Source organism: Rhipicephalus microplus, chromosome 4, assembly GCF_043290135.1.
Source record: "Rhipicephalus microplus isolate Deutch F79 chromosome 4, USDA_Rmic, whole genome shotgun sequence".
Lineage (NCBI taxonomy): Eukaryota > Metazoa > Arthropoda > Arachnida > Ixodida > Ixodidae > Rhipicephalus > Rhipicephalus microplus.
In genome coordinates this window covers 55,547,274-55,573,897 of record NC_134703.1, presented here as the reverse complement: position 1 = coordinate 55,573,897, position 26,624 = coordinate 55,547,274, and the positions used below count along the sequence as shown (strand labels likewise).

At 42.5% G+C, this 26,624-nt stretch overlaps 2 protein-coding genes across 13 annotated transcripts in view; one reads left to right on the top strand and one right to left on the bottom strand.

Moving 5' to 3' along the window:
* LOC119171979 (SWI/SNF-related matrix-associated actin-dependent regulator of chromatin subfamily E member 1) overlaps positions 1-25,011 on the top strand; it is a 45,075-nt gene extending 20,064 nt beyond the window's left edge. For 6 of the 11 annotated variants that reach the window (XM_075892777.1, XM_037422910.2, XM_037422909.2 and 3 more), the window contains 8 exons: positions 15,848-15,923; positions 16,228-16,286; positions 17,133-17,196; positions 20,137-20,196; positions 21,155-21,324; positions 21,868-21,969; positions 22,709-23,200; positions 24,454-25,011. In XM_075892777.1, the coding sequence (XP_075748892.1) occupies positions 15,848-15,923; positions 16,228-16,286; positions 17,133-17,196; positions 20,137-20,196; positions 21,155-21,324; positions 21,868-21,969; positions 22,709-23,200; positions 24,454-24,600 (1,170 nt within the window). In that variant the 3' untranslated portion in view covers positions 24,601-25,011. The remainder of the gene's footprint in view (positions 1-15,847; positions 15,924-16,227; positions 16,287-17,132; positions 17,197-20,136; positions 20,197-21,154; positions 21,325-21,867; positions 21,970-22,708; positions 23,201-24,453) is intronic. The other 5 variants (XM_037422906.2, XM_037422903.2, XM_037422908.2 and 2 more) reach the window with 4 other exon arrangements.
* LOC142814273 (uncharacterized) lies at positions 6,873-14,208 on the bottom strand. 2 transcript variants are annotated; one of them, XM_075892779.1, is made up of 2 exons: positions 13,867-14,208; positions 6,873-7,022 (listed from the first exon to the last, which is right to left on the bottom strand). In XM_075892779.1, the coding sequence occupies exons 1-2, from the start codon at positions 14,111-14,113 to the stop codon at positions 6,970-6,972; spliced, it is 300 nt and encodes a 99-aa protein (XP_075748894.1). In that variant the 5' UTR covers positions 14,114-14,208; the 3' UTR covers positions 6,873-6,969. The 2 variants fall into 2 exon arrangements, with proteins under 2 accessions (XP_075748894.1, XP_075748893.1); XM_075892778.1 differs by having other exon boundaries at positions 13,807-14,203.
* Positions 25,012-26,624: the final 1,613 nt, after the last annotated feature.

The following is a 26,624-nucleotide window of genomic DNA, read 5'->3' as shown; positions in this document are numbered from 1 at the left end:
GAAAATTTTCTTGCCTGTTCGTGCTAGTTTATAGCTTTTCGCCGACTCAGCTAGAGAGTATCAAACAACAATTTTCATTCAAAGGATGTCTATAGGATGCACTCGATAAAATGGTGTTTATGGCAAGCTAATGAGATAATGTAACTGTAAATAAATTACTTTTTTATGTATATAAACTCATTAAGAGATTTTGGCACGAGCCAAATTGAATAAATTTGTGAAATTCGATATTCACTGTAGAAGCATGTCAAAATAAAACGGCACAAATAATATGTCATAGCAGCCTGTTCAACATGCTATGAAGTAAAAACGATTAAGGTGCTCAAGATATATCGACTGAAAAATAAATTCCAATTTCGCTTTTTTTTTAGAAGAAAGCTCAGTGTCACTTAGTGGACTAAAAGTATTCATAAAGTTATATATATTACCTAAAAATATGTGAAGTTACAGGGAAGTATTGCTTTTTGAACTCGAGAAATACTTTATTTTTTTTCAATTTTGTAACACTGTAAACTTTTTGACGATGTAATGCAAACGGCAAAACGCGTTCGCAACAGCAGCCTTCAGCCCCAGCCCACTGATCTGGGATGTAGGCAGTAAGCTTGGCATGTCTATGAACGAAATGGGGTTGTCATTGGCGTTTTATTGCCAACAGAGGCAATACAAGCAATGTGGTAAGAGAGTGACAACATCTCAATGAGCCATCCAGCCATTACAGATTTACGATCATAACATGCTACTTTCTTCAGAGGGTTCTGCAAATGAAATAGGTGTGTTTTTTATATTTATATAACAATAAATTAAATAATATGCATTTAATAAGCCAGATAGAGCACTGGTGCCATTCACGCAATATACTAATAAAAGCTGACCTTTTACAATTGTTTAACTTCAAGTGCAATGCGTTTCTTAGTGAACTTCTGTGACTTTGAATCAATCAATCATACAATCAAACGATCTCTCTCTCTCTCTCTCAATATATACATATATATATATATATACCTATCTATCTAGCCGCCTACGACCTTGTGCACTCCTTAGCATATCATTAAAAGAATGTACACAACAAAATTGGTATACATACCGTTATACATTGATTGGTACACTCGCAGCCGTTTCATTACATAGATATATGCCAAATATGATATGACGAGATATTTTTGTGCAAATAACATAAATTAATGGTGTGGTAATGGAAAAACCATGACATGCATGTCACGAATGGGCTCACATGCATGTCACGTTCATGGTGTGCTTGCGGTTATTTTGCTATAGCTTGGTTTATACCAAAATTAATATGACGTGACCATAGGTCAGCAAAACTTATGCAGCTCATTCAGACTGAGGCTCACAGCTTGATCTGAGTTTGATTGAGTCGACTCGTGGGTGAGTTCGTCAACCTATGGACGTGACTGCATGATGAACATAAAGAGGAAATGGTAACATGTAAATTATGACATACAATCATGCACCACGTGATTTACATGCCGGGCTCTTGGTGTGCTTGCGGCAATTTCGCTAACTTAATATACAGTGAAATTTGCATTGCATACCACTGTATGATGACCATAAATGACATTTCCTAACATGCAAATCATAATATCCACGTCTTAATTGTACAGCATGGTTTCCTCCTTCCTGGCTGCTTCGCATTATGCATCGATTCCTGTATACTGTGCATGGGATCTGCCTTTTCTTTTTCTTTTCAAGAAAAGCATCCTGCTCCTTGGGAGCCAAAGAATGTCATAAAACTAAAATATAGTCTAGCCTTATGACGCTGTTTATATTACAGTAACATGATGCACTGCGAGTGTCAAGGAAAGCTACTGTGCATGCTCCTCACAGCAGCCAACCCATGAGTGGGGCCATGTGTATATGTCAGGTTGTTAGAATGGCGTGTATGAATTGCTGTGTGAATATATATATATATATATATATGTAACGTAAGAAGGTAGCGATAGTTAGGAGTTCGTAGTAGAGGTCGAGAAGGAAGAAGTGAAAATGGAATAAACACGGAGTATGAGCCAGGCCACGTCTCCGATTCATCATAGCGTCACACAAGACGCTATGATGAATCGGAGACGTGGCCTGGCTCATACTCCGTGTTTATTCCATTTTCACTTCTTCCTTCTCGACCTCTACTACTAACTCCTAACTATCGCTACCTTCTTACTTCTTACGTTACAGGATTCCCCCTCCCCCCGAAAGAAGTCGCGTCAGATGAACACGAATGAAAACTGAACATGCACGGCTTAGAACTGAACACTGTCAAAAAGAGAAGATCATTCCAAGTCCGCGGAAGTTTCCGTTAACACACTATAGCTTCACAGGAGAAGACAGCAATCCTGGGTATCAAGTACAGCTCTGGAGGGCGAGGCTGGCTGTTGCGCTCTGGACAACATAAGCATGCTTTGAGCGTGAAATCAGATGGAAACACAGCCGGTATTCTTGCGATGAATGAACGTGGTGTGATGGCTTTGAAGCATTGGCTGGATGATTTGCGCAGGTGTCGTGCTATTTGTCTTGATTGGAACCCATGCATTGCCACCCGTTTGCGTGCTTGTTGACCGAGGCTAGTGCGGTGATTTCTGCATCCTTGCGGAATACAGGGTAGGGTTCGGCGCCTTTCTCGACGTTGTATGTCGTGTTGCCTGAGTCTTGATCTCGACTGAAGAAAGCTTACTCGACGTTCCTTGGGAAAATATCTTGGATTCGATGCTTTCTTTGTTTCGAGTGAGAAATCTTGAATATGTCGTTGGCTTGGTTGACACGTTTGTAAACGGCTTTCCATAAACCGCGTGTGTTCTTCCGAAGATGATTCCATTCGTCGTCGTCCTTGTTGGTATAGCCCTTGGAATCTCTGTTGTTCTTGGACTTGCTGGAATTGATGATGTTGCTGCGAAAAGACTTGAGGTGGCAGCCCTTTTTTACCATGACACTGACTTTCTGGGCAATTGAATGTGGTGTCGAGTGGGCAGGTAGTAGTCTCTAGGCTGTTGTGCTGCATTTCGGGTAATGAAGGTAATGCTTCAGAGTTGATAGATACATCATCAGGGGCTTCTTCACTGTTCGCTGCGAGTGGTTCTTGCGTCTGAATCTGGATGGTAGGTTCAGGGCTTGGCTGAGTATTCTCCGAGCTCCACAGCTCTATCCCGACCATTGTGAGCGTGCTAGATGTGAGGTGGGCGTTGTGAGCGACGAAAGAGCCAAGTGGCGGCAAACCAGGAGGTAGCCCAATTGTGCTGGATGGAAAATAAGCTGATCCAATGTGTGAAGACTGATTTTCACTCTTTGAGTCGTCATGGCGTTGTTCGGCATTTTCCTCATGTGTCAGCTGGTCTACCATGAACAAGGCGTCCTTATGACACGAATAGTGACCGTTAGGAGCCTTTGAAGAGCTGCGTCGTAGAAAACCAGGTGGTGGACCATGTATGCCAGACGAAGCATGAAAGGCATCAGTAGGGTGAGCGACGTCTCGTGTCGTATGTTGAAGCGATGACTTCGGAAATGCTGACTTTCGCGCAGAAGGGATGCGCGCTTGACGGTTAGGTTTTTCCGAATATACGCATGGCCTTCTGTAAGTAAACGCATGTGCCACTTCGTCTTGAGGCACTTGTCGATTCGCGCTGGACTTTCGAATGCATGAGGACTGCTTAGGAAATTGACGATAGTGTGCAGTTGTCTCTAGATGGTTGCCAATGAGTAAGTCTTGGTCATAATCATTAAAACGGGTAATCATCTCCTCTTTGATTTTTTGCCATGACTCGTCGTTCTTGAAAATGTGAATCAGGTAAAATTTGAATGCCTCACCAGTGACGTAGTCGCTGAAGTTCGTAACCATCTCCCGTTCCGACCAGGATGCAGCGGCGGCGTGGACCTCGAATAGGTTGAACCAGTCCTGTACGGGTCCGTCGTCCGCTGATCCGGTGTACTTGGGGATGTCGAGGTCAGCCGATGGTTCTGTCATGGTGCTGGTCGTTGTCCTTCTAGGCGATGATTCGGTAGTCAATGTATGGGCAGGGTGTCTTCTGTAGAACTGCGTCGATGCTGAGCGACTGATGAAGGGGCAGGCAGGTCTCCATCCTGTCGACTTGTGTGACGCTATGATGAATCGGAGACGTGGCCTGGCTCATACTCCGTGTTTATTCCATTTTCACTTCTTCCTTCTCGACCTCTACTACTAACTCCTAACTATCGCTACCTTCTTACGTTACATATATATATGCACCTGCAGCAATGTTTTTCAGTGTTCTGCTGTAACAATGCTTCAGAAACAGGCGGGAACTCTGGATTAGTGTCCACCGTGTAAATTTACAGGTGATTTTGCGGGTACATTTATAAAGTACATGTAGCTATAGTTCGTAGTATGCTCCATGTAAATTAACTGATACTTTTAATGTGCTGAACCAAATGGCAGCCGGTAATGTGATCTAGAGTCTGCAGCCTACATTTCCTTGGCGGAAAATCTTCGACTGCAGATCCAGCAATTTTCTCTCGTACACTGGGGCCACTTTAGATGCCAAGCGTGTTATGGTCGAGTTCAATGCTGTGTGCGGCGTGACCACCCTTGCTGCGCATGCGCGTCCCCTCCCCGTCTCTCTTTTCTCCTACACTCCCCCTTCTCTCGACTCGCACCATCGACGCAAGCAGCATCTGATAGCGAGTTCCTTGATAAAAAAAAAATGACTGCTAGCACTGCCCAACCGTTCACTGGCCACCCCGTATTAGGCACTGGATATTGACCTCCAAGGTAGTGCTGGTGATAGATTTCTCTTGTGCGTTGTTGAACAATGAAAATGAGCAGAGTGCGCGTTATACTTAGTTAAAAATGTACTGAGGGTCTCTGCATTTAATAAGAGTCTTGTGTCTCTCACCCATTAGCAGTGATTGACATCTTACAGAAAGAAACACCGGTCCATCACTGCGTGCTTAGCGCCTCGTCCCCAGGTTGATCTCCTGCGCAACGCCACGATGAGAGCCAGCGTCCACGGCGCCGCCTGTGTAAGCGTTAGCGCCCGCTGCTTCACACGTATGCATGGTTCCCTTTAGTGGGAGAGAGCAATTTTTCTTCCACCATCAGTTTGTCTATCGGCGCAGATCGCAGACTGCGCAGCTCGTAAGCAGGAGCCGTACATTAGGAATAAGCCCTGCATGCCTTACCAAATGCATCGCGTACCACGAGATTTTAAATATTTATTCCCCATCTGCAGCAGTTAACCTAAACAGCACTGCGCGCGCAATCAAAGCCACGCCACGTCAATGTATCTATATAACTCGGTGACAGCTAAGACATCATGTGCGAAGATGGCACGTGGCTAAGTTACTCAAGGACTCATGCAAATTCAACTTGCGATCAACCAGCTATAGTTCCCAAAGTGAGCAATTAAAGAAATGTAACAGCTATTATCACATCAGGTATTGCCTCTCACTCACATAATAGCCTGTCAAATGTGAGCAGCTTTAATACACCAACAGGTGCGTACGACGAATAAGGCATATATCCTTTGATTGCTGCACATCATTTACTTATAGGCTTTACCGCAACGCTTTCGCAATGCAGTGAAGCTTAATCATCTTTTGGTAATTGTCTTTTTGTCTGTTTGAAAAGGACTCGCCAAGATGCATACTTGGCCTGAGCAGTCGCAAATGCTTATTTTTGTTTGATGCACAAGTGGCCTGTGCATGCGTTCATTTCGTATCATGTAATGCTCTTCTGCTCACGCTGGCTTTACCGCAGTGCTTTTTCCATGCGGTGAAGCTTGATCATAGTTTGGTATTTGTCCTTTTGTTTGCCTGAAACGGACGTGCCAAGATGCATATTTGGCCTGAGCAGTCGCAAATGCTTATATTTGTTTGATGCACAAGTGGCTTGTGCATGCGTTCATTTCGTATCATGTAATGTTCTTTTGCTCACGCTGGCTTTACCGCAATGCTTTCGCAATGCAGTGAAGCTTAATCATCTTTTGGTAATTGTCTTTTTGTCTGTTAGAAAAGGACTCGCCAAGATGCATACTTGGCCTGAGCAGTCGCAAATGCTTATTTTTGTTTGATGCACAAGTGGCCTGTACATGCGTTCATTTCGTATCATGTAATGCTCTTCTGCTCACGCTGGCTTTACCGCAGTGCTTTTTCCATGCAGTGAAGCTTGATCATAGTTTGGTATTTGTCCTTTTGTTTGCCTGAAACGGACGTGCCAAGATGCATATTTGGCCTGAGCAGTCGCAAATGCTTATATTTGTTTAATGCACAAGTGGCCTGTGCGTGCGTTCATTTCGTATCATGTAATGCTCTTCTGCTCACGCTGGCTTTACCGCAGTGCTTTCACAAGGCAGTGAAGCTTGACCATACTTGCTTTTACGTGCCTTGCGACTTATCAAAGTCTTGTAATAGCTCAACTGTTGACGCTAGAAGTGATGCATTCTATGTGAAAGTTTTATACTTAACTTCGGGGATTCATGTTTTCATAAAGTTTTCACAATATATCAGTAAGGTCGAGTTGGAAACTATGCATTTTTGGAAAACGCCCACGAACACGACGGAGACACGAGATTAGAAAGACTCGGTACTTCGCCTTTGTCTTGTCCCTCCGTCGTTTTCACGTTCATTTTCAAAGTATCTATCAAAATGCTGACAACGCTGTTTCACTGCCAGCAACCTTTGGCGTGTAAGAAAGGGAGCTAAATTTTCTCTCAGCCTGTAAACCAAGCAATTGCGGCTACTCGATGTGCGATAAATAAAAGACCAAAATTAAGAATGACCAGCTGATGTTGATAACAGGTGCTCATAGCAGCACTTTTTTGCTGTGCACTTGAATTCCTGTCTTATGTAATGTTATGGTCCGTGAGTACACAATGACACTACTACAACCAAGAAAAATTTTACTAACATTTATTTGTAAAATAACTGCTACAAAATAGAATTCTGATCCCCTTCTTAGTAGTTGCATAATTTAGCTAGAAGAAGACAGCATCATCCAACTTCCTGATGACTTGACAACAGGGTGAGTCCACAATGTACTGGACCTGTACAAGATGAAGAAAACAGACGAAAAAAACAACAGATAAATCAAAGAGTTTAAAAAATGGCACCTGAAACTTTCAACTTGCCCACCACAGCAGTGAAAAGACTCCTGTTGTCATATGTATTTTCTGCCTGTTGGTCCGCGGGCACAAGTGCCAGTCTTGTTTATTAATAGAAGCTGCTTAGCATCACTTCATTGCAAGACTTTTCTCTATCCGCCACCCGAGAACGCGCTCTGTAGCGGTCAGGCTCCGCCTAGAGACTTGTGGCAGTGTGACGTTAATGTGGGCAATATATACACAGACTTTGGTTGCTTAATTTGTAGCAAACTCATTGTGAGCAAATTTCATAGTTGCATTCATAAAATATTTGAATGTTATATTGTAATATAACACTAAAATGCTGAGGCTTTAGAGCATTACAAACTCAGCCTGCCTACATTAACAATCCCAGTGCCACAGGCATGCAAGAACTGCTTGCATAATCATGAATCAACTAAACCATTTTGATATATTGACAGGTTTTCAAAAATGACTATTTTTGAAAATTTTATATTCATATTTTTCTCTTAAAGGACAAGTTACTGTTGCTGAAAAGAAAAAAAAGCAAATCATATACAATATCTGATACTTTTTGTTTGCAGTTTACAGCTGCACATGGTAAAAGGCTGCATGCATGAGTATTTGCTGTGTGCCATTCATGGTATTATTTCCGAAATCCTTATTCAATTGACATTTAGTGATCAGCCTATAAATTTTCTTGTTTTTTATTTTTTATTCCGTGCATTAGATATGAATATATTTTAGTTCAGGAAAATTTGCTCAACAAAGGGAAGTTTTCTACTTTTGGCAAAAAAACAAAACAAAGCAAGAACTAGTTCTAGAACTTTTATGAAAGAGACAGGTGTGAGGTTTGACGTGATGAGAAGTCAATAAAGAAGGAATGCCACAGAAAGGATTGCCTCAACAAAGGAATTTGGTTCGTTGGGGTAACATACATTTGGCAATGTTTTTATGTACTTCTAGTTAACGCTCCACCACTAGCTTACAACAAGGAAAAAAAATAAAGTGGTGCATGCAGAAAGTTAACTCATCACATAATGTGAAAATTTGACCCAGAACAAGAGAAGGAACAAAGACGAGTGCTCACCTCCAACAAGATTTATCTTGAAAAGCAAACATATATACTCTTGAAATGCAAAAAATAGACAAATCATTCAAAAAGCCCACAACTGCCATGCACGAAAACCTTACATCCTCAGCAAAGACAATTCGTTTTGACAAATCCCTAGAGACAGAGTGAGAGAAAGTACTGATGCAGTTCAGCTCTAGTCTACAAATCTTTTTCGCCACGACAATTTCTCTTGTAGTTTTTTTTTTCCCAATGATAATGGTGTCACACAAAAGTGGTTTGGAGCCACACCTGCTACAGTGCAAGGCCAAGAAACGATTGCGACCATTCTTGAGGTTACAAGGGTGTTTATTGCAGCACGTGTGGCTGCAAAATGATTTTGCGGGACATCATTATTGCTGGAAGAAAAAACAACAAATAAAATGACAAGAGAAATTATCGAGGCAAAGAGGATTTGTAGACTAGAGCTGAACTGCATCAGCACTATGTCTCGGGCTTTGTCAAATTGTCTTTTTTGAAAATGTAAGATATTTATTTGCGCATGGCAGTTGTGGGCGTCTTGAATGATTTGCCTGATTTTCACATTTCAGGAGTATATATGTGTTTGCTCTTCAAGATAAATCTTCTTGGAAGTGAGCACTCGTGTTTGTTCCTTCTCTTGTCCTGGGTCAAATTTTTGTGCTATGTGATCCGTTATGCATTACCAACATGCCTAACTTCATACTTTCGATCCCTGAAGTCAGTCCCTAAAGGGCCACTCACCAGGTCCCATAACAAACTGTGGAAGTTGTGTATCTAACGGAGAGCATTATACCACAAAAAGTTTTTCAATCGGTTCATTACGAGCTGAGAAAACAGTTTCTTCTTTTTTTAACAGCAGGAAACAAGGATGAAAGGAGGCAAGCTCAAAACCCTTGCCACTCCCCCGTGTAGCCTTCACAAGCCAAATCTCTTTCCTACCCTCTCCAGCATCCAACCAAGAGGTCACGTGCACATGACGTGCTCAAACAAGCCCAACCCTCGAGCGCGCGAGCGGTGTTTTTTTGTTGACCAGCATTGTATTGTGTCTACTGCCTGTTTTTGCGACATTGTTTGGAAACGCTGGCTTTGATGCGGTTGAAAAGATGAGCATAATGAGTGCTCGAATGCGCAGGGCAATTAATTTCTTTTCCAGGACAGGAGTCTGCTTGATGCAGTAACCGCGGAGACACAAACGCATGCGAAACGCCAGCACATTAGCTCGGCATCTCGTTAGAATTCACGGGGAAAAAATGCAAAAGACAAACGCATTCTTCTATTGCGTCTCAATATGTATCCCAAGTTTTATTAATCTCTTCAAGCAACAAATTACATTAACTACGCATGTCACGTTAAATAATTTCCGTCATGTCACGTGCCACTGTTGGCAGCGTCAGAGCACAGTCGTATACATATAGGACCAACGTCACTGCACTGCTGTGTATGTAGGGCGATTCATACTTGCACATCATAACCTCCTTCTCTGGGGGCGCGACCCAAAAAAAAGGGGGAGAAGCGTTCGTTTTGAAATTTGACCCATTTCCACGTCGCATAGAGTTGCAATGTTTGGCAGACGTGACCATAAACTCCCGATGTACGCATTGCACTTGTCAGCTCAAAATCGCCAAACCCGGTGAGTGGCCCTTTAAAGAAAAGCAAAAATTAGACGAGGAGACATGAAGAATGCTTAGAAATTTTGCCATATGTCTACACCAAAATGGAATGCTATTATTAATTAGAAGAATGTATCTTTTCCTTGGCAACCAGCAAACATGACTGAGAACAGACGAATACTTTTTTGTCCAAGTTAGCTGCTAAAGAGCCGAGACAAGCTCCGTGAAATCCTCTTGAACAACTTGCACAAGTAATGTCCAATACTACCCCACTATATTGTGGTTGCCGGCAGACACAATGTAACTTGTAAATACTATCTCTTGGCTGTACGCGAGCAGCCATGGAGTTTATGAGGGGAAAGTCTTCGATCATACCATTCTGTATGCATTGCAGCAAATGTTTGCGTAGCATAACTTGGTTAAGGTTCAAAGTTTCTGGTTTTCTGCCTGACGCTATATAATACATGTTGGCAATTGCAAACAAGCCACAGTCAAGTGTGTTGCACTGGTTTTGTGCCTTCATTGTTTGAATGGTTAATGTTGGCGATTGTAATTTTAGAATATGACAGATTTGCCTAACAGCGTCAGGAGGGGTATCTTGATCAATTGAATCATATATGAAGACTGTGTTTTTGTCCGCACCAACATTTGTTACTGTAAGCCAATGATTGGGGTTCTGAACATGCAAGATTTGAACGAAAGGGCCTTTGATTTGAGTGAATTGTAAACATCGGCCCAGTAAGACATCTTGAAAGCCGACACAAGTAGGATACTTTTTCTGAATTAAATACTGTGCGACATTGATTACGCTATCTGATATGGAGGTGCCCTGTACCAGAACATTTAAATCTGCATATGAAAGAGAACACCGTTTGTAGACATTTAGCATGTCTACTTTAACAGTTGCAAGGCCTACCTTTTTTACTTGATTTGGGAAAAATTTACGCTTGACAGCTCTCACTTTTTTTGGCCACCCCCTTCTTGCTTTAACCAAAGGTACCACAAGTTTTGTACTGTTAGAATGCCCAAGATAACTTGTGGCAGTAGTTTGTGCTAACTGAGCTGGTGCAGCCTTTATGGCTGCTGAAGTTTGGTTACGAGGAAATGTGGTTAAATTTCTGAAGAAAGCCTCGCAGGACGAAAGTTTTTCCATTAACTCCTTCTCACCACAATTAGATAATACGTTAGCCACGGTTTTTGACATTTCGCAAAGACTCTTATAAGCATAAGTATACTTCTCTTGTGCAGTGTCAAGCTTCACACAGGGTGGTGACTGAATGCTGCTTGTTACCACTGGTGTGGCACTAGTGGTTGTGCAGCTGTCACTCAGGAAATGATCCTTGCACCACCTGTCTGGTATGCAAGCCTTGTCGAAAAGATCTTGCTTAGTAAAGTCACGCACTGCTAAAATATGTGCACAAGGCAGAGTGTACTGGTTATAAAAAGCACATGTGCAAGAAGCCAAGCACAATGAAACACTGTACTGTGATCTAGGTGAAACTACAACATAAGAATTAGGAGTGGAAGTGACTTGATAACTTACATTTTTAAACTTCTCATACTGCTCTAGTACTTTACTTGTAGCCTCAGAAGTGCAATTACGGGACAATTCTAGCTGAAATGGGTCATTGAAATCATTTATGTTTAGGTTCAGCTTCATTTCTTTAAGCTTAGAGAACTGTAGAGATAAAGAATCATTATCAATGTAACCTACCAATGCTTCTATTGCTTGAACCAAATGCATGCTTGAAGAGAGATAATTTTTAATCTTTTGATTGTGGCACTCAATGCGATTATTAGTATTATTACCAAATGTAGGAAGGGCTTGCCGATATGCATGTACCCACATTTCCTTACACAAGTGCCAGTTATGCATATAGTAAGAAATGAAATCTGTGCAAGTCATAGCTTGGAGGTTAGCAAGCTTATCGAAGTAGTCTTGCTCAGTGGGGGAATAAACTATAGCTTTTTAAGAGAGGAAGCAACTGATCACGTTGCTGTCTAGCTTTTTCATTAACCTTTTGCTGGAAACAATGCAACACATGCCACGTACACAAAAGTATGTTAGAATTAGGAAGAATATTGGTTAAAATGCGCAGTTCATTGAGATCTTTATCAATCATCACTACTTTGCAAGCAGACACAACAAATGGGTTGAAATCTACAAACTTTGTGAACATGGGCTCAACAATTTCAGTCGTCTCATTTCGTAAGAAGGCATAACACACAGGTCTCCCACGACCACGACCATCTTGAACTAATATAGAGTAAAGAATATAACCCTCAATATTCACTTTATACGTTCCATCAATAAATAGAATCTCTGGATACTTTTCCAAAATCTCACGCATGTGCGTTGTTTGAAGTATGAATTGCAGGTTATTATTTTGATTCATTTCATAGTGAATAACCCAGTTTGGATTATTTTTTAGCAAGGTCTCTACCTTCTCTAAAACCATTTCACCATGAGCCTGCTCATTGCGGATAGCAATACAAAATCGTTGCTTGTAATTATTAATGTCCTTTGTAGTTAACTTCTTACCAGTTTTTTGCTCGACCAAGTTTTTAAAATCCTTTGCGCCAATATTACATTTAGCTAAGTCAAAGAATTCTTCTTTTTCTCCATGATTCAGGAGCCTCTTCTGAGGATACAAATCATAATATTCTGTGGGATGGTTATGCTTAGCTTGTAGTTTAGTTATCTTGTAGTGCAGAGTAGGCGATTTACATAGGCTTACCGATACTGTCATTTCACAGCCAGTACCATTGTAAGCTTGCTTTGGTCGCTTTCCTATCCCCCTGGGCTTTATTGTGCGACCGTGAATGCAGCTATATTTAATCCTAATATACTCGAAGTCCTTATCTTCTGATGTGAATGGACTTTTATTACTCTTATTTATCATGACTACATGCCTGCCCTCCCTGCACCACTCATCAAAGCTTTTCTTAAAAGAAGGAAAGTTATCAAATGTTGCATTTAAATAAACTTTGCTACCCCCACCATATAGTGTATTTACTGGGTTATTGAGGACGGTTGGGTTGGCACCAGTGTTTGCACAAATAGCCTGGGCACCAAGGCTGACAGGCCTGCTTCTGGATGTCAAAGCAGCCTCACAATACTTGTACTGCACAGCTGCAGTGCACCCAGCTTCCATAGGGTCACCAGCCTCTGTGCCAGGATCGCGCTCAATTCGCATGCAATCCCGAGTCAGTGCTGGTAGATGGCTTTTGCAGACAGAAACCTCGTTCACAGCGTCATTCGTGACAGATTCACAGTGAGTCGCGGAACTAACTGAGCAGTCTTTCAACTGCTTGCTAGGAACACGCTGCACCTTTTTAAAACTATCACGAATGACGTTGTGCGAGACACTGGCTCGTCCTTCAGGCTTTCTACCACAGACAGCGGAAGAAGCAGACTGAATCTGTTTCTGGCTCACAACTGCTGTCATAGGTGAAGTGGACCTGATGGACTTGGCAGCTGTCACAGCAAGAACTTTGCCTTCACTGTCTGCACACAGTTTAGAGCTCTGTTCTTGCTTGTGCAGTGCCGCAGCCTTCCGCCGGCTCTTCTTTGACTGCACCAGTTTCCACTCACTGTCGCCACACTGGCCGACAGCCTGTGGCACAGCTGCTTTTCCAGCACTGGCCTCCTCTTCCCCCACAGAAGAGCGCACAAGAGCACTCTCATGCTCCTGTGAGGCTCTCCTTATTTTCCTGTCACAAGTGGTGCTTGCACCTCGACTAGGGATCATTGGCTGAATAGGCCTCTCCCCAGTGTTTCCCTTGCATGGTACACTTGTGCCATGGAAAATGGGGGAAGGCAGGCTGTCCCAGGTCCACCAAGCCTTGCTTCCCTTGCAGCGAACGCGGACACCGCCAACGAGCGTAAAGCCAATACCATGAATGGTACTGGCCAGTTGGTCAGTGTCGTGTCTCTGCATGAGAGCACTGCTGGTTTTCCAGACAGGAGCTGGTGCAGCGGAAGGTCCACCTACTGCTGGAGAATATTGAACTGCATGCATACCAAGTGCTGGAAAATCGACTTCCAAGTTGATGGAAAAGTGCTCCTGCCGAGCCCACCCACTCCATGCAGATGCCTTGGACTCCTTGTAGGACTGTTGGATGTGTCTCCTCTCTAGTTGGGTGGACAAGGCACAGGCCTCACGGTACAGGAAGTCTGCCAGCACCTTGTTGCCAAGCCGGCTTGGGTGGACACCATCCCTGCTCAGGAATCCAGGCCAGCTGTCCACAAGACTATCCAGGATAGTGAAGCCCCTCTCCAGGCAAAGCTGTGCGAGTGCGGCATTCACATTCCTGTAGTGGTCATTCATATGACAAACATCACACAACTGTTCTTCCCCTTGGCGGTACCGATTCTGCCCCCGAGGAAGAATGGCAGAAAAAGCTACATGCAACGTGGGATTGCTTTCGATGATTCCCTGAGCGAGCTGGCGATATTTGTCCGTACACATGTTGACACTGTCAACAGTGTTGTTCGTGCCAACATGTACAATGACAACATCAAAACTGGCCAGCTTGTCAGCAATCATTGAGAGCAAGTGCTCAATCCTTATTCCTCTGTGTGCGGCAACGCTAACAGACAAGCCACGGCGCGATGGGAAATACTGGTCGACGTATTTCACCATTGAATCGCCCGCTACTAACACACGCGTCATGTTGCGCACACTTTCAATTCAGAATTACACCATGAAAAAAAAAGAAACAAGAAAGTGAATATTTAGTCTAAAACACGGCTGTCAACTACGCAAATGCACTACGACACAGATACGAAGCACGTTAACACGGATGACCAAAGAAAGGGCCACGCACAGATACTGCTAAATCAGCCTATACGCGAAAAATCACAAAAATACGTATTGGGATGGATATAAACAACGTTAGTAAATATAAAATAGCAGTGAAAATAAGCGGTTGAGCTTAGATGAAGATGATGTTCGAGGCTTGCGAATATGTAGCAGAACAAGGCCCGTAGACAGCTCGCAGAAGCAGCAACCAGCCGTACTCCAGCAGCAGCAGCAGCAAGTGAGCGTCTGCTGGCCAGCTGAGCCACGTTCCGATTCGGTAAATTCGAACAACGCGCTAAATCGGAAACGACGTATGTCATGACAATTTTTGTGACGTCACTTCCGTGCGGCGCAGCAGCCAGTTCTGTGTGGGGATGGCTGGAGCGCCGCGCGGCGCAGCAGCCATTGCCTTCTTTTTTTCTAATCACCCATTGTCTTAGCAGTGTCGTTACGGTGTTTCACTGCTACGCTCCTGGTGGTGGCGGTAAAATGCAAAAAAAAAGTTATTTAGTTTTATATATGTACACATTTAATTACTCCAAGTAGCTGAGGTTAAATCTCGATTTCTTCCCCTCCAGGTTGTCGCACAATCAAGTTACGATACCAGAAGTTTTTTTTTTTCTTGACGGACATTGGCTGTCCATTTTCGACTTGTTGCGAATCGCTCTTGTAATAGTGACTGCCGAGATTCACGTAGAAGTGTTTTTTTTTAATACTATAGGAATCTGTTCCGAACAAAGGAGTTGAAGTGCAAGTTAAACAAAGTATTTCAATTTTATCAACCATGCGCGTGTCATGACCATAACCAGAGGCTGCCATATCCAAAGCAACTTCACTATGAAGTGAAAAGCTGAGTGCCAAGATTTTTTCGAAAATCTAGTTTCCTAGGAACGAAAGTAATCAAACTTCCCTTATTTGTTTCTGCTAAAATTTGTTGGGTGAGGACTGGTGCTACAAGTAGGCCAATGTTAAGTAAAAATTGTTGTGCCCTGTTCACTTTTTATTCTCTCTTATCATCCCCGGATGCTACAGTAGCAGCAGGTGCCGCAAATGCCCTCTGTCGTAGCACATCATTGATCTGCCCTCTCCTGCACTTGAATTAGCTTGGCGTACTTCCACACTGACTTTTCTTGCCTTTCCCGTAACGCCAAATGAAAACCTGCTTGATGCATGGCTACTTCAGCTTTGTCGCACAGCCCTTTGCATATGAACCCGCATCTTCAAGGTGAGTTGTGCCAATTTCATCGGTCACTCTTGCAGATGGAGTACAATGAGGCACTCAAGTCCTATCACAGCTCCCCTGCATACCAGGCATGGGTGGCTGCCAAGGTTAGGGGTGAGTGTCTGGCAAAATTCGTGTTAACGGGTGTACGACAGTCTGTGCTATGCAACATTCTATCATCACTTGAAAGCATAATTCAGTTTGTGTGATTTATATATTTCATCATGATTTGTTGTAGCTGTTAGTAGCAAACAAATGTGAAATATTGCTAAGTATCGTTTACAGTGGGCAGTGTGAATCTACGGGAAGTTTGCGTGGTATTCTTCAGGCAACATGAGCCAGATATGCACATGTTGTCTTCTCAACGTTAGCTGGTTTCAAGCAGAAACACTTTCATGGGTATGTCCTCTCCTTTCAGCCCAGCAAGCAGCCGAAGAACGGGAGGCCCTTGAAAGGAGTCCGTCGGTTGTAAGTTCGGTCAGTGCTGCGGCGCTTCTCTTATTCTCATGTTTAATTTCATATTCATTGCCAGCAATCAGTACGCATAGTTTCCTTAGGAATCGGCATGAAAGCAAAAAAGCCTGACAGAGTGACGATCACCGATGTACAGATGCGTCCACTGTTAAAGGGAAGACTTATGTGCCCAGCACATTCAGATTTCTCTATCTTACAGAAGCATAGTGGCTTTGATTTGCATAAAACTATTGGTGAATGAAAGTTCTGAACTCGCTTGACAGATTAGTTGCGTGCATGGAGATCGTTTCCTTATCCACTTGCTGTTAGAAGGTCAGCAATATGAACAGTCTCTATTCGTGTGTTCCTTTCAACAGTGGACTGTGCTGTACACACATAATTACTCGTACATGACATAACAAATATGAACATACTACGAGGAATCGAAAATGAAGCCATAAAATGCAAGAATATATGCATAATTATAATTAACACATGGAAACAAAGAAAAATTAAAAAGATGTACACAAAACAGCTATAAAGAAAAAAGGCAGGCACGTGCAGCTTATGCAAATTACATAAGCATTGAAATATGAAGAATTGAAAGTGGTTTGAAAGTCTCTCTAGATTTTGAGAAGAAAGGCATGTATCTTCTTGCCGTAGACTTCTTGTAAGCATAGCTCTGTAAAGGCCAAACAGTCCATGCTTTTAAATTTTTGTGTCCATAGGGTTATGTGTTATAAATCTAGGTTCAAATCAATATTAGTCATCATGCCGAAAAATTGGGTAGACACTTTCTTTTTCTTCGTGGCATCGCTAGGGATGACTTCTTCCTCCTTTAATTCCTCATGCTTGTGCCTTCCTTTGCAGTCCCTCATGAGTTCTCAAAAGAGTGATGGCAAGGTTAGCATACAGCCGGCAGAAGATGAAGATGGTGAGCTTTCAGATGCAGATATTGCTTTTACGGAATATCATCGTTTCTTTGTCTCTCTCTCTCCCTCGGTCATAAAATCTGAATGCCCACTTAGAAACCCTGAATAAAGTGAGGTGCACTTACAGTCTTAGCACGATACTGCCACTGTTCTATTTCAGGCCCTTGCATGTCGCTCGACTACATATTACAGTCGAACCCCATAATAAGAGATACTGATATAAGAGACAAATGGGTATAAGAGACACCAGAGTGCCTAGAGTAAGATGTGGGTTGATAAGAAAATGCATACGAGGTCTCCTGCTTAAAAGAGACATCTCATATAAAAGACAAGAATTGCTGCCCATACCATGCGCCTTATAAGAGGGTTTAACAGTACTGTGAAACCTATTGACTTGAGACCATGCTTTGGCTTGTTAGCTTATATTTATGCTGCTCTTAACTTAAAACAGTCTTTGGTAATGATATTCCAGTCCAGTTCTAGAAATGTTGTAAGTACATAAGACTGCCTTTGGAACTGCTTCTGAAAGACATTCAACTTGTAAATATGAGAACCGTCCTTTTGGACTAAGATGTCTGAATGTTTTGATAACTTATAGGGTGCACAGCATGGCATTTCAGGTGTTTGAGAAGACATTTTTGTATTGGGTGAGATGTGCGCAGACTAAATTTGTTCTGTCTTATTATGAAGAATTTTTGAATTCATAATTTATTGTGAATTATGAATTTTTTTTTGCGTAACACCTGTGCACTGCATGACGCAAAAGTTGCTGCATCACGGGTTTACTTCGTGCCATTTTGAGTTTTTTTTGTGTGTTTGTGTGTGTGCTGAACACATCCTTTATAGTTGTGTCTCGTCAGGTGTCAAAGGTAGGCTTGTAATGAGGGTGCGGTGGGCGTGAGGCGGTTTCTCGTTGCACGCTTGTTCCTCTTCACTATTGGCAAGAGCCTCAAGGCAGTGTATTTCCCACCAAGAATTCGTCGCTGCTGCTTTCCTTCGGCGAAATTTTCAGTAAATTTGGAGGCCAGTGCTTGTCAACTGGAAAGGCATTCTTAGTTTGGTGTTGTTGCTGCTGCTGCTGCTGATGCGGGACAGAGAAGTCTGTGTTTTATTTCACCCTGTGCTTAGAAGTTTTCCTAGTTTTCTGGCTGTTTTGTTTTGTTTCTAAAATAATGCTGTTTGAAAGCTCTGCTCCTGCACTTTGCCATTTCTTCCCGCTCTTTAGTTTCGGTATCGTGTACCCACTCAGTATTAACTATTGATGCCGATTGCATGCCCCATTTTCACACCTTAAGTGTGTAAAAGAGCAAGTCTAAGCTGAGCATGTCTGCCTATAGAAATTTAAAAAAAAGCAAATGTGTCCGTGTGTCGTCAATTATTTTTTTCATAATGATATTTTGCTTGGGAAAACCTTAGTTTTGGTTTCTCTTTATTTACATTTCTTCTGTTTGTTTTCATGTATCCGATAACTAGAAAACTGCATTTTTTTAATCTAGTCTGCAAAATGATAGTAGTTAAGGTGCCTGCCGAGTTTCATTGTTATTCAGCGGTTAAGAGACTTGTCTTCTTTCATACCAAGCTGCACGTGTGGCGTAGTTTCCGCATTTGCGGAGGAGCTATTTCCAAAGAGTTATTATTAGTGCAAGAATATTCTTTCATTCATACCATGGCCTTTGATAAGCCCAAGGGCTGGTATTTATTGCGAAATATTTAGCTTCCCCAGTCAATGTATTCGCAGGCATTGTTGTGCTAAATGGGGAGCAGTTTGACTTAAGGGGCCGAAAAAATTGTCAGTTTAGTGGCAATTTTTTCATTTATGAAACATATTGTCAAGTGTGGTCATACTTTATTTTCTCGTTTGTTTCTTCCAACTACTATGAATGCTAGGGCCACTTCTTCATACACAGAACCTGTGTATTTTCAGCTCAGTATGATCCACGTCTCATTTTATTTCTATCATTATAAATATATTTAGCTGCTATAATCTGAAGTCTTTATATTGATTGATGGGCTATTTTATGTCAATTTTGTTTTGTAACTCCAGCGCCTTGTTTACTTACAAAGGGCAGTAGAGGGAGTGCAGAGCCATCATCCATTTATCTGTATTGATCTGTTCTTAGCACTGTAGAATTAAAGTTTTAAGCACTTGCACTGAGACATGACTATAATGCATGTGTTCATTTTTGGGACACACATGGCACACATTGAAATAAATTTTCATTTTTGACACTTTGAACAAGTAAGCATTATGCTTGCATAACAGCAGCTGCATTTGTAAAACTTTTTTTGTTATTTTCGCGATTAAAAAAGAGCAATAAGGTCAAATAGAACAGTTGGATTGTCTGTAATGAACTGGATAATGTCAAATTGAGACTGGAGGTTGCTCAGAAGTACAGAGAGTTGAACAAATCAACTAGAGAACAAAAGAGGGTGAAGCCTCAGTCTGAGCAGCAGTGTCTTGATTGAACGAATGTTCTTCGTCTCGACGTAGGCAAGTCAAAGAGAATATAGGTCTGCTTCTCAAGATATTGATATCAGAATGAGACTTACCCCCCTCTTATTCTTAATTTCCTAAATTGGCCTCTATGACATTTGCAAAAATGCTTGCTTTAGTGAAATGGTTTGGCATGTTGAAAGCCACATCTCAAAAGCCTGAACAAACCTCAGTATGCACCTTACCTGCCAAAAATGTTTTAACTACTTGTATTTGCAAGTTACTGAAGAAGACCGGTTACAATTAATTAAGGTGACTTAGTGGAAAAGATAACTTTAGCTGCACGGTTCATATTTACTGTACTCTAGACCAGCTGAGTACATGACAGCTGTGTGAATGTGGCTTTTGCACATGCGGAACTTGCTTTTTCTTCTTCCCTTGCCTGTGAATTGCAGGAGCACGTGTTCATTGAAATGTAATTGCGACCATTTTTGTCTCGTTTATGTAGGGATAGGCTCTGGCTCAATGAGCAATAGCATTTACCTTTTGGAAGTCAAGGGTTTGAGTGGTAGGTCTCCTTCCAAGTATTTCTCATTGGGGGCTTTGTGAGTTAACTATGCTTGCTTAAGTGTCACTGGCAGTGACATGCACATTCCCGCAACGGCTTTGTTCAGTAGGTGTCATCAGTGCCAAATTAACCTGTTATCACTAGCTACGGTTGTATTGTTTTTACGCGCCAATTCTGTAAGATCTCTTGGCATGAATGGCATGTTGAAATAAAACTGGCTTACTACTATCGATTCTTATATTTACAGCTGGGTTAAAAAAAATGGAAGACAAGTGTGAGCAAACTGGTCTTGTTAAATTTTTTAAATAACAGCATGTTTAAAGACCTCCACGAAAAAAAAAAACGTGGAATGTGACTACGTTTGTCTCATCACCATGTAAGCCTTGTGAAACTTCATTGGCGTCTCCTTTGGTACTCGTGTGTAGCATTTAAGCACAGCAAGAGCAATGCAATGCAGCAAACTAGTGTGGCCTCATCCAGTTGACAATGGCCATATTTGTTATGAGAGAATGCATGCCACTCAACTGCAGCAGCTATGTGACGGTAATTTTCACTATATTTTTGTTGATACATTTGTTTATGCGGGTAGGTTTCCATCGCTAGCATGGTGCCACGTCGTATTGCATCAAGGTGCCCCCTCCACCATAATGACATAAAGAGGGACACAATACGCAGCTGAGCTTACAGACAGAAAATTTTTGATTTAGTAACACCAGCCATCAAAAAACGACTGCTTACTATTTACAGACCATCATTTTTGTGAAGCATTACAAAAGATTCACATGTATTTAGTTTTATACAATTGTTGCAGTAAATGTAAGTGGAAAAAAGAGCACTTAGCGATGAACGATTGTTGTTTACTGAGGGAATGTCACAGTCAGGATTGTTATTGTTGTTGTACTTGTTGTTCCACTTCCTCCTGTGGATAACATGTGTTAATGATGCCTCCTGCCCTCAGATATCGATGAGTTCTCCATGAAGCACATAGCAGCATCTCGATACATGCGGAATCACAGGCTGATCAACGAAATCTTCAGTGATGCTGTGGTGCCTGACGTAAGATCGGTTGTCACAACAGCGCGTATGAGTGTTCTTAAGCGTCAAGTGCAGTCCCTCACTATGCACCAGGTATGTATGTCCCTTTGTGCTGTCTTCATCCTTAGTAGTATATTAGCTGAGCTTTACACTGTGTAAATCTTGCATGTGCCCTAATTAAATGGGAATGTTCTGTCAGCTGTGGCGGTACACCATTAACAATGCAGCATCTGAGAAGATTCGCACCTGAAATGGAGGAAAGTAGTTTTTTGTGACAACTTGAGGGAATGCAAGCCACTTTTATGAGATTTCGTATGACTGGCATCAAACGTGGCCCACAGCCACCTTCATTCCTAGCACCTTGCAAACAATGTATTGCATGCTTGACTCTGTTACAAAGGCTTAGTTAAATCATAACTGCTGTGCATATTTGATTTGCTTACTGACAAAAAAAGAAACATTTTTTTTTCTAGGAACTTAGCTTGGAATACCAGTTTTCATTATGTCCCGAGTATTGTTGCATTGAGGGCTGGCTGTGTTTCTTTGCGGAGTATGATGAGATCAGTATTTTCTCCTCACTAAGTACATATAAGGTTTGGTTATCAGTTTGGTTGGCTTAGCGGAACTTTCTTTCAGGAAAAATTGGAAGCTGAACTACAGCAGATTGAGGAGAAATTCGAAGCCAAAAAGCGAAAGTTCCTTGATGCCAGCGAGCTATTTCAGGCAGACTTGAAAAAGGTACAAAATTTTTTCACTGCTTTCCCCTGCAGTTTCTTCCATCGTCGTTCTTGTACCCAATGCACATTTTCTGCCAACAGCATTGGCTACTAGAAGTGGAGGTAGTGATGGTGCACATTTTACTTGTAAAGGTCAACTTTCTTTCTGAGCAATGCCCTAAACTTATTCAATTATATAAAAAAAAATGCTTGCCCTTGCAATGTGCCATATCTTTCAATATTCACTAAATTTGCAATGCGAGCTGTGTAGGCATGGTGGAATAGTGACTTTGCATATGAAGCAGCCGGTGTTGCACATGAAAGAGGTGTGTGTAAGCCATCGATTGCCTTTTTGCGAAAAGAGTTCGCACCCCTGAACTTCAGCATGAAGAGTGGGGGGAAGTGGCGATCTTTTCTATTGCATTTTGTTTTTCTGTGTAAACTTCTGTGTCTAATGAAAGCTAAGTTGGCAGTTAGCGTTTTTACACATCTTTTCGTCCCCCTGCCTGCCCTTGGCTGCATTGCGTACTTTTACGCAGTGATGAATTAGGCGAGCTAGTAACATGCGTGTCGGTGTAAGAGCTTTTCACAGTGACAATATTTCAGCGACACAACAGCTGGAAAATTGGCAGAATGAGAAACATATTAGCCATGTTTTTTTTTTTGTACTTAAGTACACGAGAAAGTAAATATGGTGCACACCCCTTCACGCACGCATATAAACAAGTAGAAGAGAAACATTGCTGTTTCTGTACATGCAGCTTTGTGGAAAGACTGTCGACACGGAGACGTACCAGAAGATGGTGGAGCGTGCTCTGGAGCAGCTGAAGAAGGACAATGCAGCCAAGGAGGAGCAGCGTGGCAATGGCGACAGCAAACCTAAGGAAGGCGAAGAGGGAACCGATGGTGGCGTGACAGGCTCGCCTGAAGACAATGGAGATGTCTCCAAAGAGGGTAACAGCTTGCCCGAACCCATGGACACATTGTCGTCGTCTCCCCCCTGTGCCCCCTCGGGGGGGCAGCACCAAACAGAAGCTTCGGCAGTGCCCAAGGAAGAAGAGGACAATGATGGTGAAGAAAGAGGCAATGGCGGCAGTGGTCCTCCTCCTGCCACCAGCCAAGAATCTCCCACAGAGGACACTCAGCAACAAGCGAGTAGTGCGGCAACCACAGCACCCACCCAGCAGCAGCAACAACAGCCTCCTTCAACCCCCATGGAATGCGAGGACACCGCAGTAAGCCAAGACTCTCAGGCGAGTAAGCTACTAAAGCCAGCTGTGGCCAGGCTTTCTCTTATGACCAGCACACATCTTTCTGTTCACTGCGAGGTGTGTGACTGTGTGCCTTCGTTTTCTTAATTTTGGAGTGCTATAAAGGAGCAGGAAAATAGTCGCACAGTTGTCACGCGAAAAAGAAGGGTGCAGATGGTGTCACCCAAACGTCGGTGTGTTTGTGGGGGCGAATTCTAGCTGCTTTGCCATAATCTGTAGCAGATCTTTTGATCAGAATCGCCTTTTGATGTGTGCACAGGTACACCTGTGTCACATTGAGTGCATAATTTTCTTGGTTTTTTCTAATAAACCGGTTGGTAGTGAGTGGTATCTTATTGAGCTCCAATTTTGTACTGAGACGAGCTAACTCACCCAGCAAAGTATTCTATTAACTTTATGTTCTTTCACATTGTGAAGGTAATGGTTTGAAGTCGGGAAAGACAATTATTTCTGCTACCGACGAAAGAACGTGGTGCAGTGTCACAAGGGAGGGGAGTGAAATGTAGAAGAGGGTGGTAAGGGTGACTGAACCTAGTACACTGCCCTTTGCACTGTGCTCACTGAATACCTGCTGCGAGGCTTTCACTACCTTTCGTCTTGTCTGTACCTTTCATAGTACCTTAGTGGCAAATGCGTTATGTTGCAAAGCTCGGAGACGCATGTTCCATTTCTAATCGCCACAGGTGCATTTCAGTGTGGGTGCGATGCAAGAACACTCATGTAATTATATGTGCATGACTGCTAAGAAAGTTCATACAGCCAAAATTAATGCGTAGTCCCCCACTATGACATGGTCGTAATCATATTCTTTTGTCAAGTAAAATCCCAGAATTTTTTTTATATCAGCTCGTCTCTGTCAAGTGATTTATCTGTGTGGTGGCTTTTCGAGCTCAAATCTCAGCTGAAAGGGACTGCAAACACAACTAATGCAATACTGGCCAGGTGACTACAATGCTCGTTTTCATGACCTAGAAAGCTCACTTCTTTTTGTGCGGCTACTGAATGCCATTCACCAATGTTATATTTGTGCTAGAACAAAAATGCGTCATACGACCAAACTAGCTCCTTAATAGTCACGAAATTGCACATTACAGCTCTTGTAATGCATTGTAGTGTTTCTTCTTAGCGAAAGAAGTTAGAGTAAAGCTGAATCAGTAATTACTGATTTTCTAATAAGATCGTGCCATATTTGCTTTTTGCATGATGCCGGACTTATCGTGTGTTGCCTTTTGCAGGAAAGAAGTGATGGGACTTTTTCGGACCAAGAAAGCAAGGATGCATCAAGTCATGCTCCTGAAGCTAGCACCAGGCCAAGCGAAATTCCCAGGACAGCTATGGAATCACTCAATCAGGCGACACAAGAAATGAGTGGACCTCAGTAGACGCGACGTTTATTATGTTACCAGCAACTTTTTTTATTCAAGTGTTTGTAAGCTATTTTTGCCACGCTGCACTTTGGTGCTAGATGTTTTATATATTTTTGAAAGCCTTTTTGTACGACACATGAGCAGCTTCTAGATTCATTTGCACGAGGCATCACGACTAATGTACAATATGACATGATGCAGTCATATAGCGTGATAACAGCAAAAGCATGCTTTTTATCACTTTTTAATTTTTGCCCTCCCCGCCTTATGTGGTGAGCTGTTCCTAAAAATGGTAGAACGAGTGTGCATTTTCTCAAGACTGTGCCAGGAATGTGTACCAGATAAATAAACATAATATGTTGTAAATATTATTGTAGTCACTCGTGACAGTTGCATATTCAATTAAAAACTACTTGTGGTAACCCATTGCTGCATTCTGAATCTGATTTCTGTTCTGTGTTTTAAGCACAAGAATTGTACATAAATGCACGCCTTGTGTTCTTCCAATAAGTGCCTTTAAGAAAAGTTTGGGCAAACTGACCAAATAAGCGCAGCGTGTGGGTACCCATACTGAGCAAGGGCAACTAATGCAGCTGCTGGGTTGGATTTTTTTTTTTGTTATATGAGAAGTGAATATACACAATAAAGGCGGAAATAGCATGGGGAAATTAATGTTTTCATTAAAATGTGGATGAAATGTCTTTGTGCAGGCAGGACCTAAACCTTCATCTTCATGTAGTCTTTTCCCTTTAGAACTGCTTCGACAGCTGTTGCTCGGCCATTAGCTTTCTTCAATGTGTACGTCTTCTTCTTTAACCCTGGGAAAATCGGCTATCGCCACCCACGGACTCTGTAGTAGGTACCACGATTCGGGGTGTCTGTAGATCCCTGGAACCCTTGAAAGCCCTGGAACCTTTGAAGGTGAGTATGTTGTTTAGGCACTGGAAACCACCGGAATCATTTTTTTTTGAAATCGTAAGTAGCGTGTTATTGGAGTAATGAAAAAAAAAAAGAGGTTTCAAACTTGACCTATACTTTCTAAGGCGGATCGACATGGAACTGGTGAAATCTCAATTTTGGAAATGGTGCATAATAGAACTCCGGATGTATAGCATCTGGAAGGAATACAGTTCATTATGCTGGTAATTTAGTATAAAAAAATGTTAGGCGCAAGTACTACTTGGCTTCACTGTAATACATGCCATGTTGCAGTGGAGTATTATTAGGCAAATTCGTCATAAAACGCAAACAAGGTCTTGCTTCATATCTTGATGCACACACTGTTCTTTATTCATTCTTTGTGGCGTATCATCCTCAGATTAAATGCCTTTTAATTTGCTCATGTGATAACAATAGTAAGCACAGTAGGCACATTGTGTAATATTCATTGACGGGGTTGTGCACTTGAGCCAACAGGCAGACTTGCCTGTTGGCTCTAGTACGCAGCCTGAGTGAGTGAGTAAAAACTTTATTGAACCTGTCCGGCGTCATTGAGCGGGGTGGGGCTACAAGCACCCCGGCCTAGGTGACGGCCTCGAGTCCTTGGACCCGGGCGGCATCCTGGGCATGCCGGACGGCCCACAGTTGATCGGCAAGGTTGTGGCTGAGCAGAGCCGCCTCCCATCGCGCCTCGCGGTTCAAGACCGCCATGTCTACCGGGTTCGTAGGGGACTGCTGCGCGTTACCGGTACACTTCCACAGCATGTGATGCAGCGTCGCTCTGGCTCCGCACGCCTTACACGCGTCGCACGTATAAATGCCTGGGTAGCAGAGGCGAAGGACCACCGGATTCGGGTACGTGTGTGTCTGTAGTTGTCTCCAGGCAACCTGCTGTTTCTTGTTTAGTTTGGCGTGGGGTGGTGGATATTTGCATCGCAGCCTGTCACGAATTTTTTATCACAAGATTCCACCTTCTCCAGACTCCTGGCTTTTTTTTTACATTTTTAACACGAAAGTGCGTTATGCCGGGGTTTGCCATGACTCTGCTGACATATTTCGGTCACAGATATGACGTAAAATATATACTAACACATTGCAAA

Coding starts and splice junctions, on each gene's coding strand:
- LOC142814273 (XM_075892778.1), bottom strand. CDS start 14,113: ATGAATGACCACTACAGGAATGTGAATGCCGCACTCGCACAGCTTTGC. Junction 7,023..13,806: donor AGTCGATTTTCCAGCACTTG/GTATGCATGCAG, acceptor CATCTTGTACAG/GTCCAGTACATTGTGGACTC.